The 14,431-nt window shown below is 37.3% G+C and overlaps 1 protein-coding gene across 3 annotated transcripts in view; it reads left to right on the top strand.

The window, feature by feature from the left end:
• The window catches only part of LOC101487988 (protein diaphanous homolog 3), a 162,469-nt gene that overhangs the window by 17,335 nt on the left and 130,703 nt on the right, over positions 1-14,431 (top strand). For all 3 annotated transcript variants that reach the window (XM_076883864.1, XM_076883861.1, XM_076883869.1), the window contains 7 exons: positions 4,011-4,085; positions 4,192-4,261; positions 5,682-5,818; positions 6,191-6,296; positions 10,086-10,196; positions 10,665-10,783; positions 11,044-11,160. In XM_076883864.1, coding sequence (XP_076739979.1) covers positions 4,011-4,085; positions 4,192-4,261; positions 5,682-5,818; positions 6,191-6,296; positions 10,086-10,196; positions 10,665-10,783; positions 11,044-11,160 — 735 coding nt within the window. The remainder of the gene's footprint in view (positions 1-4,010; positions 4,086-4,191; positions 4,262-5,681; positions 5,819-6,190; positions 6,297-10,085; positions 10,197-10,664; positions 10,784-11,043; positions 11,161-14,431) is intronic.

Raw genomic sequence — 14,431 nt, 5'->3', positions numbered from 1 at the left:
GGCAAAGTGATTGTGGTGTTGGAAAAGAGGTCATGGGAGCCAGTGTATTCACAAAATGATGTAAGAAATGCTCGTTCCCTTTTTTTTTTTTTTTTTTTTTTTTTTTTTTTTTTTGAGTGGTCCTGTAGCTCGTAGCTGATCTCCAGAACAGAAAAGAAACACTTTTGCCAGTTAAAGTCAGAGATGGTGGAGTAACCACGAGATGCGAACCTTTATTGTTCCGTGAGCTACCTGCTGAATAATACTGAGGATGGCAACAATGGTAACTGAACCAGCAAGAGGAAATCCAGACCTTGTTAGCGAAGTCTGAACTTGTCCATGAGTAAACTGACAACAGATTGGGTCAGTCTCTGAAAAATAAAACAACAAAACCCAAAACACTGAGCGCCTGTTAACATGCCTTTAATGTGACTTTAAAGACTACGAGTTTTGATCTGTGAATGCATGATTTAACAGACATGTTTAATAAAAAATGCAGTCTGTCCAGCTTTATTTGCTGTATCCAAACTTTCCCTGACCTTCAGTTAGGACACACAGTCATGCTCATACATAAACTTTTGCATCGGCCCGGTTGTTCTTGCTCTTAATAAGACTTCTTCAGGCGTTTTGGAAAGCTATTCCATTTTCTTTTTCAGGCCTCTGAGATCTTCAGAATGTCTAAAAGCTAAAAACATCAAACAGCCTTTGAAAGCTGACTTACCACCAGTATCCATTTTTCACTTATGTCTCCACAAGTGTCTTTCATATTTGTTTCAGGAAAGCCTCACAGTGCAGGTATCCTGGTTTCCTCTGTAATTCCTGCTTGAGATCATCTGATTGTTCTTCTTTGCTCTCTGCCTGAACTGTTGATGATGAAAAACTTGCATACAGTTGCCACTGGGCTATGAATTTCAATAAAGCTCTTATTAAGACCTCTATAACCAAAATCCTACAGTACTGACTGGGTAGGGACCAATGTAGAATATAAGTCTTTTTTTCCTCTCTGAAACTTGAGAGCATTTTTTCTGATCTACCTTGGCAGCAGTCTTTTTTTTTTTTTAAATCTACATCTGTAAAGCCATCACTGTTTTTGTCAGCCTCTTTCCATCTAACCCTGACACGCTCTCATAGTAGTAAATGATGGTACAAGGCTATGTTTTAGTGCACTCACTCTATATATAATATATACAAGTGGAGATGTATGCAGAAAATGTCTGTATATGGCATGAAGTTGGGAATTAAAAGCCCCTATTATTTTGTTTTTGTTTACCTTTTTTAAAACACTGCAGAAGTCATGCTGGGAATCAGACAGCTGGTCCCCCCCCCCCCCCCCCCCTTTTCTTTCTCCTGTCAGGCTATTCATTGTGATGTAGCCATAGTATTGTGCAAACAATTAGAAGAGGATTCTGCTTCTTTTGATGCATTTGTGCCTCCATATTTTGAGGAATTGTAAAAAAAAAAAACAACAACCCAAAACCGCCCAAACAGATGGGCTTCCTGTTAATAGATTTAGCTAAGGTGTTTGTTATAAGCTCAGTTATTAATGTAGAAACTGGAATGGGGTTTACCTGTCATATTTTTGTGACAGGTGTAGATTACATTGAATAAATCAAAACAAACAAATGAAAAACAATAACTAATCTCCCATCTGTTTGGATTAACATTAAAATTGGTTATTTATTACAAAATGCCATTTATCAGTGTTCTTCAGAGACACAATAGTAGATGGAAGAAAAATGTAATCATACACACAACCTGCTTCTTTTCAAGATAAAGCATTTAGATAACAGCTTCCCGTTTTATCCTGCCACCTTGAGAATTTATGTACATATGATGCTGGAAGGCACAGAGTGTGGTGATTAGAGCAACAACTGTGAATGCTAATGTTCAGAGATGGAATTCAGGTTCAGACAAGAGGGAGGGGCAGTCTACAATTTAGCTCATGCCTCTGGTTCAATGGTATTCATTCTTAAAGCTGGAGTACCTTGGTTTGCAAGTACTGGTAACCCGAGTGTGGAGAAGGAGACTACAGAAGGTGTTTGGATCTGGGGAGACCAAAAGCCTGGGCCAGTATTCAGCCTCTTTACAATTCTTCATCTTCTTTCAGCCGCACCCTTTAGGGTACTCAACAGTGGATTATCTGCCTTAATCTCACCCTCTCCTTAGCGTCCTCCTCTGTCACACCAGTCCTCTGCATGTCCTCCTTAACTACATGCATGAAGCTTTTCTGTGGTCTTCATCTTTCATCCTGCCTGGCAGCTCCTCATTTAGCATCCTTTGTACAATCTATCAACTATCCCTACTTTGCACATGCCCAAACCAGCTCAGCCTTGCCTCTCTCATGTACTCATTTCTAATCATATCAATCCTGGTCACTGGTCAGCTCTGTCACCTCCACTTTGGCCTCCTCCCTTTTTGTTATGGCCACCGTCTCCAAGCCATACGTCATAGCAGGCCACTACCATCTTGTAAACCTTCCCTTTTACTCTTGCTGCCTTCCTTCTGTCACAAAGACAGCCCTGACTCTTCACTTCTCCTTTATCTCTTTGCTTTGGATGGTTGACCTCAGGTATTTAAACTCATCTACCTTCACTTTCTCACCTCCTGGTACCCCCAGTGTTACATCCGCCTCTCTCTCATGCTGTTAACCAGGTAAACACCACATTAAGCAACATAATACTTCTTAATAACACTGTTCTGTCTTATTTATATGAAACAAAACTATTACTGATATCTGATTCCAAACAGCTCTGTTGTAGAATAAAGGTAGAATATGTTCATTCATGTGAATCTCTTTGTAGAGTCACTCTTCATCACACTTTTTTTTAAAGAATAGCTCCTTGAGTTCAGTGGTTGGAAAGAATTTGCCCTTTAGAAGGAAAATAAATCTATATTATACGTTGGTCCTAAGCTTTCAATATTACTCTGTAATCACAGGCAGCATTCTATTGGATCAAAGGTACGTTCTCCATAAGATGTGTCTAAAATCAGCTTTCACATAAAGAGCAGCAAGAAAATGTTTTTATTCCGTGAAGTTTTCTTTGCATTAATTTGATAGTCGGCTAAATTGGAGAAAATAAATCCAATACGGGTGTTAAAGGAAGAAAGCGCTTAGATAGCAATCAATATAGAACCTAAAATAATGAACAGTTTCTTCATTGTCTTTGCTGGTTTTACAGTCACGTTCTTGTGTCATGTGCATTTGTGTTAGCAGTGTTACCATCTGCCTTTTGTCTTTATAGGGTCAGATCCACATTATTGTTCCAGTAGAGTTATGTTATACTCTTCTGCCACAGTCTACATAAGACCAAGGCATTTGGGTATTGCGCATTAATGAAATTGAATGAATTTAATGATTAACTGATTAGTATTTCCGGTGCAGACCAGATTTAATTGCTAATCATATATGTGCCTAATAAGATACATGCACTCTTATACAGAAGGCTGACATGGAAATGAAGAAAAGTGGGGAAGGGGGCATGGAAAAAAGTTTCTCAGTAAAGTTTTCCTCCATCGGAGATGCTAAAGTCTGCTGTGGTATTGATTCTGAAAATCTGCTGAAGAGAGAGAAGAAGATTTTCTCTCATTTGGTGTTTTTTCTCATGATTGGAGAAAGCACTGTGTGACATGTCAGTCCTAAATCTCCTGTTTGGGTAGAAAACATTTTCACACATGAACGTTGGACAATGGTGGGACAATCAATCACACTGTCTGCCTTTACTCACTTCTAGCCGAATGTATAAAAGTCACTGGATCCACTCTGTGGGTTTCAATGGGCCAGGCTTTCCCTTAATTTTGTGTTTATAGCTTTTACTGTGTTCATGTATTTCAGACACAGCAGAGGATAACAGTGTATGCATGTGCAACCTTTTTATTTAATTATTTTTTACAGTATCTTGTTTACCTCTACTGCCTTTCTCTTCAACACAAAGTACTGAGTTCTGTTTTTCTGCCTGGTGGATGAGAATGAAATTGTTGCCAGTTGTCAGTCTGGGACTATTGTGATATCGATTTCATGTTTGTTATTTCAGCTGGGTGCAAAACTTTGGGCATGAAGGTCTTGGACTGCTGCTAGACATTTTGGAGAGGTTGCTATTCAAGAAACAGTAAGTTTATGCATTCATGTTCAAACTCTTTCCGGTCTCAATAATTATTTAATTCTTTTAAGTGTTTAATAGCAAACAATAACCTATTGCTGTCTTGTTTCAATAGCCAAGAGAAAATTGACAAAAAGAACCAACATAAAGTTATCCAGTGTCTCAAAGCCTTCATGAACAACAAGGTATTGACAATAGCTTATTTTATTTCATTTTATTATTTCACTTATTTTGTTTGATGGATATTTGCTGGGTATAAAAAGTCTGTTTTTGTAGATCAGGTTTCTTTAAATTAATCTAATTCATATATTATGATTCTACACTGACACTATAGTTTTTGAAACATGGCCTTTTAAGCTGTAATGTTCATATCACAAAAATAGTTTATATGAACTTAAAAATGCTTAAAAATACAAAAGACTGACAGGGGTGTAAAATTGGAAGAGGTCATTGGCTGTCTAACTTTGCTACTTTTGGAGCTCTTTGCTCTGCACTCATGAGTCAGCCACACCCATCTTAGATCTTTACCTCAATTTTTACCTCAGCTCTACCCCTAAAGAATAAAGTTACGTTGAAACCAAGCACACCATTGTTTTTCTTGTGACATTACCAATAAGTTTGATGTGTCACATGGCCCTCTTCCTATTGAAAAAACAAAAGTTGTATCCAAGATGGCCAACTTCTAAATGGCCACCATGGTCACCACCCATCTTGAGGAGTTTGCACCCTCATAAATACTAATATGCCACAAACAGGACTGTAATATCACCAACCATTCCCATTTTATTACGGTGTATCCATATAAATGGCCCACCCTGTATGTCCCAGGCCAAAGCTATTTAAAATGTTTACTTCTCAAGTACTAATAATTCATAATGCTTCAGCTGTTTTTCTTAATAGTTTATCAGTAGCTGCAGAGAGGATAAGAACCCTCCCAGCAACTTTCCATGTAGAGCTAAAACCCTATGGAGAAAGATATGCAGTGTAAAATGTGCTGCAAGGTCTGATATAATCCTGCTTCTCAATAAGTGCCAAGCGCCAACAAAAACCCATAGGCCTCTGTGTTAGCCCAGACCTTTCTGCGGCTAAAGAGGTGTCTTGGGATGTGGGGTAACCACAATGCCAAGAAGACAGGTGTTCTCTGCCAGCTGTCGCTACAGCCTTTTCTTCTTCTGCCTTTGTCTGATTTTTCTGTCTTCTGTCACCAGTGGCATAATAATGTAATACTAAAAGTTACCACACTGTGAAATTGCCCTTTGACAAAATAAATATAATAAGAAAACCTTTCTCCCCGGTAAATTGTAGATTTATTGGAGAGATTGTGTTACAAAGTCACTTTAAGTTTATGTGTGTTTGTGGATGCAATTAGATATCAATTTTGACATGTAGGACATAGTTTTCTGGGGTTTGTTTTTTTTTTATAAAGGAAAAAAAAGGACACATTATTCAGTCAAATATTTGATCATTTAGATACATTTGAAGTACACGAAAATATATGATGAGCTTAACTTTGGTTATGTTGTTTAATGTGGATTTGTATTTTTGTTGACAAAAATGGGGCAAATTGCAGCATGTCTGGGTAATAATGTTTTGATTCCATTACAGTATGGCTTGGATCGAATTCTGGGGGAGGAGAAAAGTCTTGCTTTACTGGCAAGAGCCATTGATCCCAACCAGTCTGCAATGATGACCGATGTGGTAAAGCTGTTGTCAGCCATCTGCATTGTAGGAGAAGAGAACATGTATGTCATTGATTCTCTCAACATTTCTATCTGACTGACTTTTTCTAATGTTAAAGCACAATGTTTTTCCATTAGATTAGGCTGTACTTAAATAGTAAAGTGGATAACTATCATGTCTTTATTATCAGTTTAAATCATACTGGCACACAGTAATAAATGGTGCTAAAATGTCATAAAAAGGCCGAAACTTAACAGAGCAGTAAGAGAAAGACTGCACTGTAATTTACCTTATAATTCAGTCACTCGCGCACTCCAAGGAACCTTGGATACAATATAGGAAAGAGCGTATGGTTAAATCCCTAAAAATGAATGCATTGCTTCATTTTTTTCTCTCTCAAACTGTTCAGTCATGCATTTTATGTTCTCATTTAGTTTGGAGAAGGTCCTTGAAGCCATCACCACAGCGGGGGAATGGCGAGGCATTGAGAGGTTCAGTCCCATTGTGCAAGGACTACGCGATCGCTCAGTTCAATTACAAGTAAGTGCAAAATACTTTTCCACCATCTGACACCTTGTTTTCCGCAGATTTTACTGATATTACATACACAGTAACTGTGAAAACGTGACAATGTCAACAGATCACAGCCAGTCAAAGGTCCCTCAGTTACTTAAACATTCACTGTGAGGTTTGATAAAATTCCTGTTTTGTTGTTTTGTCATATTTTTTATTTGCAACTAATTTTCAGTCAACCAATTGCAAATCACAGATCAAGTCGCAGTGACGCCTAAAAAGGCAGCTAGACATTTCTCATCTTTTAGTATATGCAAAATGCTTGTATTTTAATGTTATTTAGAATTGATTAATTGTTATGGGGAAAATATGGCTGCTATATTCATGTGGGTGAAATGTCTCAAGTGGCATGCTGCAATTAAAGACAGTGTCATTGTTCATTTGCATTAACAATGTGTTTGTTGTTGTAATTTGGTGCTGTATAGATGAAGATGAATTGAATTAAATCTTGGTGAATCAGTTACAGTAAATAAACACCAATGCTACATAAAGCCCTCTCAAATTTTTTGAAGGTTCTGTTTTTTCAGCATGAAAAAAGTGAGCAACTTTGTTTATTTTCAATTTTGATGTGAACACCATCGTTAAACAAACATCTCATGCTATATAATTAGTTTTTCGAGGCAAATAGACCTACATGTTGAGCAGCAATAATACAGAAAACACCACTTGCAAGTGCAACATGAGAATTAAAAAAAAAAAAGGTCTGTTCATTCTGTTTTTCATGAACTCGTCAGTGCCAGACAGAGATGGGCAGTAACGCGTTACTGTAATCTGATTACTTTTTTCAAGTAACGAGTAAAGTAAGGGATTACTATTGCAAAAACGGTAATTAGATTACCGTTACTTTCCCGTAGGAACGCTGCGTTACTGCGTTACTAAAACCGTGATCTTTTTGCGAGAATGTCTCGCGACAGTGACGTAAGCGAGTGCGCCGTTAGTGACAACAGCTGTGTGCAGATCAACAATGGATCACATATCGATTGTGGGAGAGAGTATGAGCGTGCAGCGTTTAAAGCGTGGGAGCACTGACCTTACTTTGAGTTTGATTCCATAAAAAGTGACAAAAACATTAGCGTCCATCGTGCGTGGGAAGAAAACTTCTTTTTACAGCGAAAACCCCCCCCCCTAAACTTCCGAGTAGCTACGACGTAATGGGAAACTCACAGAGAAACTCGCGGATTCTTCAACTGACCGCGGCACACCTGCACCAGGGTAATCCTCCGCCTACCGCAGTCCTGCTTTACAGGTGAAAATAGAGCAACAGGACCGCTGAGTCTTTGACTTTATTTATTTTCTGCTGTGTTTTACTTGCATCTATTTGAAAGAGTGAGTGTAAACACAAAAAATATTTTATTTTATGTGCTGGAATGTGTAGAAAATAGGTTTAAATGTTAAACTAATTTATTCAAGTCAGAGAATGTTGCATATAATTAAATTTTTGCTTGATGCATAAAGTTAAAAGATTAAAACTGATAAAACAAGTTAAAAAAAGAGACTTTTCCATTTGATTACATTTTGTATGATGGATTATGTAGAAAAAGTAGAATTGGGCTGAAAGATCTATCACTTTATCACCTCTTCAGGTTGTAAATCGTGTTTTTAAAAAGTAACTAAGTAACTAAGTAATTACTTTTGAAAATAAGTAATCAGTAAAGTAACGGGATTACTTTTTGGGGGAAGTAATCAGTAATTAGTTACTGATTACTTTTTTTCCAAGTAACTTGACCAACACTGGTGCCAGATGCTTCAGTTAAGTACAGATGTCACTTTTTAATGATCGCTTTCAGACCAGACATGTCAGAAATTAAAATTCGACCCACAAATTCATCTGCACCATTTGTTTTGAATAAATATCAGCTTAAAATCTACAGACAGCTGGGCAGACTAAGTAAGGAACAGTCCCTATACCAGTTAACAAGTTAACAAGAAACATAAAAGCAAGCAGTAGAAGAACATGCTCATTTAATCAATATACAAGTCCCTTTTCATGTTCTGCCTTAAACAAAAAGACGAACATAAAAAACGGGCCATTTTATTCTTGTGTGTATTCCCTCTACACATTCTCCATTTAGATAAAATTGTTTGGATCTTTACTCTCCAAGCACACTTAAACATTGCATATATACTGTTTCAAACAGTGCAGGTTTGCATGTTAAAATGTAATCATATAAATTATGGAAACTTCTTGTCCCTTTAAAACATTTATATAGTGTGACTGTTAAACAGAGCTCCCCATAACATGAGCAATAATTGAGGCACACATAATGAAGCTTAAATCATCTTTTCCATATTATTGGAATAAGAATTTGGTTTTTGTTTGTAGTACCTTGTGATAGGTACCAAATAGCATTCACATTCAGTTTACTGTATAATTATCTTTGACCAGTTCTCACCGAAAGAAAAAAAAATCAATAGTTGGTGAGGGAAGGGGAGACACTGGAATTTAAAATGAGGTATTTATAGAAAGGAAGTGGGGAAAAATAACAACCAGGATTTTTTTCCAGTGCACTAGAAGGTAGAATTTACTTTACACAAGGATATTAAATACACAGAACTCATCTGTGGCCAAACAAACATTGCCCTTTGTACTTTGTTGTGTTTTATTGATGCTTTGTTATTACCTCGACTGTCTAATAGACAGCACAAATCCCCTTTAACCCCATGCATTATTAAAGCATAGACACTTTTATCCTAAGCATTGAAATGTGTGGCTACAGGCTTTCTGTTCTATTTCGGTACTTTTATTCATAGTGTCAGCCTAGGGAACGTTTTTTTAAACCATAAATACTAAAATTGAGGATACCAGTATTGTCTCTTAATACTCCTATCTCAATGTCTTCATATTTGTCTTATTTGTTATCTCAAATATAAAGCTGAAGGTGTGATAAGAGTTCCATGACTTCCCATTTAGAGTAAAAACTACATGATTTAATTTTAACCACTAGGCCCTTCATCGCTTTGTGCAGTGATACACTTTTTCCGGAGCTCCTGCTGTATTTGTTATGCTCCTTGGAAATAGCATTCTGTAAGTACCATATGCAGCTTGTGCTATGTCAAAAGATGACCCTTCAGCTTGAACTTTACTAAAATCCACAAAGCCAAATCTGGCACTGAGTGTGGGTGGGGACCTGTGATGGCGTTGGTGACTTATTGGCAGGCAATACAAAGGTGCTGTGATACTTTGTAACATCAGTAGCGTTACAATATTAAAGAGGCTCTTTGGTGACAGGTATTAGTAAACTGGAGTACCAAAGATGAGAGTGTGCCATCAAATTAAACATCACCTGAATATCTAGCATTGCCATATTGTCTTTTCACACATGAATGGATTGCCTTACTGGTCAATAATTGATTTTTCTGTTTATCTTTGCCTGGGTAGTTGAAGAGTCACACAATGTAGCTGTCCCTGCGTAATAAACCAAACTCAGAGGGGAGTGAAAAACTGCTTTCAAAACAGCAAGTTTGCCCTTAAATTGACAGTTGGTTAGTTGTGTGTGTATGTGTGTATATGGGGCTGCAGTTGTTACATTAATATTAAAATCAGCCCCCACCCCCAGTTGGTGACTGGAGAAAATAGACATGCATTAGTTATGGTCCTTTGCTTCCAAGGGACATGGCTCATTTAGAATGCATGCCAGCACGCTTTTCATCATCTTCTGGAAAAAAGTCCATCATCTCTTTCTTTGGTTCTTTCTCTCATTCTGCTCTCTTCCCTTCTCTCACACTCTCTTTGTTCTGTGTACCCCCATGTTGCAGGTGGCATGCATGCAGCTCATCAATGCACTAGTAACATCCCCTGATGAGCTGGACTTCAGGCTGCACATTAGAAATGAATTTATGCGCTGTGGCCTGAAAGAGATATTGCCGGTAAGCAAAACATAACCACCACACACAAACGCACACACACAGACGAACACAATATAAACTCAGACTCACCTTGCATTAATATTAAAATGAGTTGTCCACTTCAGTGAAATATCGTCGTTTTACTCCAGCAAATAATTCATGAAACACAGAGGAGAGTTTGCACGTCCTCTGTCTGTGCGACAGCCAGAAACCAATAAAGTTTCTAGTGTCTCGGCTAATAATCTTCCTTCTGGCTTTTATACCATCTAGCTAACATGTTTAACTTTTGTAAGCAGTGTTGTTGTTGCCAGCAAAATGAGAAAATAATAAATGAAAGTAAAACGCTGGTGCCCACACCTGTAAATAATCACAGTTAGGATGAGCTCCTCGTCTTTACTTGAGTTTAATAAAGGATCTTGAGCTTTCCTCACTATTTAATTTTGCATAATTCTTTATGCACCTTCTTTTTGCACCTTGATCCTTATGTAGCAACTGCTAGTCATCAGGAATGAGGCCCTTGACATTCAGCTCAAGGTATTTGAGGAGCACAAAGAAGAGGACATGATGGAGTTCTCTCACAGACTGGAAGACATTAAGAGTGAGCTTGAATATCCTTGTCTTTATTATAAAAAGGTACATGCAATTTGGATTTATGATTCAGTGTTTGTGTCTTGTAATTGTGCCTAATTTTCTTATGAGACATTCATGGGATCCAGTTAAGGTAAATTATTTCTGACATTATGCAAACAAAAGTGTAAATTAGAGTCAAAACACATTTTTCTTACATTTACTTTTGTGTCATTACCTTCTTTTTTTTACGTGAAATTGCACTGTTGACATTGAAATACAAATCCTTGACTCGCTGCACTGATGCAGGTGATATATTCAGTATTGTGCAGAGCATGGTAAAGGACAGCAGTGCAGAGCCATATTTCCTCTCTATACTGCAGCACCTCGTGCTTATACGAAATGACCACTTGATCAGGTAAAAATCAACACAAACACACGCACACACACACAGTTTAATGAATCGAGTAATGCTTTACTTGTCAGTTAAATGAATCAGCTAAATGTTTCCTTATTTAGACTACATGTTTACTTGTATACTTATAATTTTCCTTTAGTAGTTTTTATTCATATGTATTTGTTCACTAATCAGGTTTATTGGTTTGCCTTATTCGTTTTCTTAAAAATAGCAGAGTATAGTAATGTAATTTACAGTCTCTAGACTGTATTCTGACTGCATTTTCATGTCACATTTTACCTAAATGCACACACATCTCAGGGTCTAAGCAGTTTTGAACATTGTTAATGATGTACACTGTTGAAGAGCTTATGCTTTGTGGAGGTCTAGCTCTTGCCACCTTAAACCCTCTCAATGACATTGGTTAACAAAGCGAATGCTTTCTCTTTCATCTCTAAGCCTTCTACAGAAGCCATTGCTACAGAGCATTTCTTATCTCCTATTAATGGTGCTTTTCAAAGGCTTATTTTATGTTGGTTCTCTTGCTGTTGGGTGTGACTTGGCTTGATCAAAAGATGGAGCTTTAGTCTGAAGAATACAAAATGCATCACCTGCCAAAAAACAACACCTTTTTGGTGCTCTTCTCTAGCTGTCTGATTATTATTATTTTTAATATATACATTTTTTTTATTTAAGCACTGGTGCTTCTGTGACTGCCCTCACTTTGCTAAACATCATTAACCATTCACAAATATTTCATACATTTAAAAACATACACTGTTGCTCCCTGTTGCAGGGATGTAACTGTCTAGAGTACACAATTTTTGAAGCCATCTTAAAAAAATGGTAAGAAGAGAGGAGAAAACCTAAAATCAATGATTTGTAAATCACTATATATAACATTTAGAGTTGTACATAGACAGTGCATCACAAACTGGAACTGAGAGAATGAGGCCCCCAATGTCTTTCAATTGATAGTTTGAGAAGTACTGTTCTGTTGTTTAACTAGCTGCCCGCACAGTCTTTCACTGAGTGTTGAACTCTTGCCCATCCCTGCTTTTGAAAAGCTGCGTTTCTGTAGGATGTTTTTATCCCCACTGAATCTAATGAGCTGGGAAATGTTTAGCCAGGTATGTTAGCATGGGTTTTTAAACTAGGCAACTTTCCCAGGCCCAACTTTTTTTGTGTTGTTGTTGTTGTTGTTTTTTTTTTTTTAAAGGATTTTTTCAGACAAATAATAATAATATGGGACATACTGTATTTGCATTATAAAAAAAAAAACAAAAAAACCCCCAAACCTATGAGATTTAGATGATTTGAAAATGCTAGCTCTGATTTCTTATTTTGTTTTTATTTGTTTTTGAAGGGGTTAAACTCTAGAGTTTAATTTGAGTTTAATTTAAACTGTTCAGCCATGATACATCCAGGACAGGCTCTGTTTACTTAAATTTTCAGTGATTACAATAAGAAAAGATATCCAATTGATGTCAGCTATACCGTGAGATCAGCTATCTTATCAAGAACAGTCATTCTCAAACTGTGGTATGCGTACCACTGGTGGTGCGTGGGGTCCTTCTAGTGGTAGTCTGAGATATGCAACTTCAGCTTCTATTCTCTAATTTAATATAAAGGCAGAACATTACACATAACAACTAGAGATAGCACGATACCACTTTTTTATGTCCGATACGGATACTGATATCATAAATTTGGATATCTGCCGATACCGATATGAATCCGATATAGTGTGTTTTTTTTTTTTTTAATCAATAAAACTGTTTTTTTTATAAATATCTTGCTGCAATTTGTATAATTCATGCTCAATTTTTAAAAAACAAAACAGTAAAGCTATTCTGTTATACCTGTATGCAAAAAATACACTGCACCCAAAATATTTTATAGTTCAGCTACACTGATCAATCTAACAAACTTAAACCTACACCATCCTCCCTATTCTGGTATTTTAAAGTGTACCTAGCAGAAATATTAAACAACCTAACTAATAGGATTGCCAACTCCCACAAAAAAAAAAAAAAAAGGGAACCACCCCCGCCTCGTGATGCTTAATCGACGCAATCAACAAGTTAGTCATTTTAAATGAAATATCAAAGAAAAGTATTTTTTGTGCCCCCCTTTTCCCTGCTAATGTCCTACCTGGCCCCCTGGCAAAACTTTGCTAGACCCGCCCCTGCACAATTACCAGCCGTCAGCTACGTAAAAAAAAAAGGATCCTGGTGTTATTTGTCTCTCAGAAACAGTTCATAACTTCTCTTCAACTCATTCATGTCACTTAAAATGTAATCCTGTTTCTCCATCATTATTCAGCTCTGATGATTCAGTAAGGACATCTCCTGGATTCATTTTCATGTTTCCCTCTTACCACATATCCAAACGGATATCATGACCAGCAGCTTTTACAGTCGTGGCTCCAGCAAACATCAGCTGAAACTAAAAATTAATATTAAATCAATTCTAACAACAGCTTATCAAGCTTAAACGTGCTGCTGTTGTTTATCTGCTGGTCTCCTCTTTCTGGCGCAAAGTGGGCGATAAACAAGAAAGACGGGACTTGCGGCAGAAAAAACGATCAGCTGGTCATTGATCAGTTTCATGATTGAAGTAGCAAAGGGGGAGGGAGGGGAGAGAATGAGAGAAGAGTCAGCTTTGTAGCAAAGACAGAATAACTCCAGCTTTGTATTTTTGTTTTTGTTTGTTTTTGGTTTTTTTTTATTCTACCTGAAGTAAGGTAACAAGTCTATTCCTTTTCACATCAATATGGAACTCCGACGACCAGTCCAGCTGTGGCTCCATATATCAGTTGTTAAGCTTAACGTGGAAATACTATGCAAACATTCAGACATGCACTTACACACTTGCTTTACTCCTCTGGGATAGTTTTCTCTGAGATGAAATGACACTGTTTGGAAGCATAGCGAGGCTCCAAAGGCTCCACCAGACCGCCGACAGGTCTCGCAGACAACAGCCGCTCTATCACGTGATACATACTGCTCCAATGCGCTGAGCTGGGTTACGCCAATCAGCGCGTTTTGTGAGGTGATTTTGTGATACTTCGGATCGGATTACATTTTTTATTTCTCTCCGATATCCGATCCAGTAATTTAGGTCAGTATCGGAACGATACGTATCGGTCCATCTCTAATAACAACTAGCAGTTATAATAATTGACTTACGTTTTAAATTATTCATCAGGAAAAAGTACTAAAAATTGACCATAAAAAAATAATACATTATCCTTTGATTTTGTTTTTATCTAGAACATGAATTCACTCTA

Source organism: Maylandia zebra, linkage group LG1, assembly GCF_041146795.1.
Source record: "Maylandia zebra isolate NMK-2024a linkage group LG1, Mzebra_GT3a, whole genome shotgun sequence".
Classification (NCBI taxonomy): Eukaryota; Metazoa; Chordata; class Actinopteri; order Cichliformes; family Cichlidae; genus Maylandia; species Maylandia zebra.
This window is presented reverse-complemented; position numbering and strand designations above follow the sequence as displayed.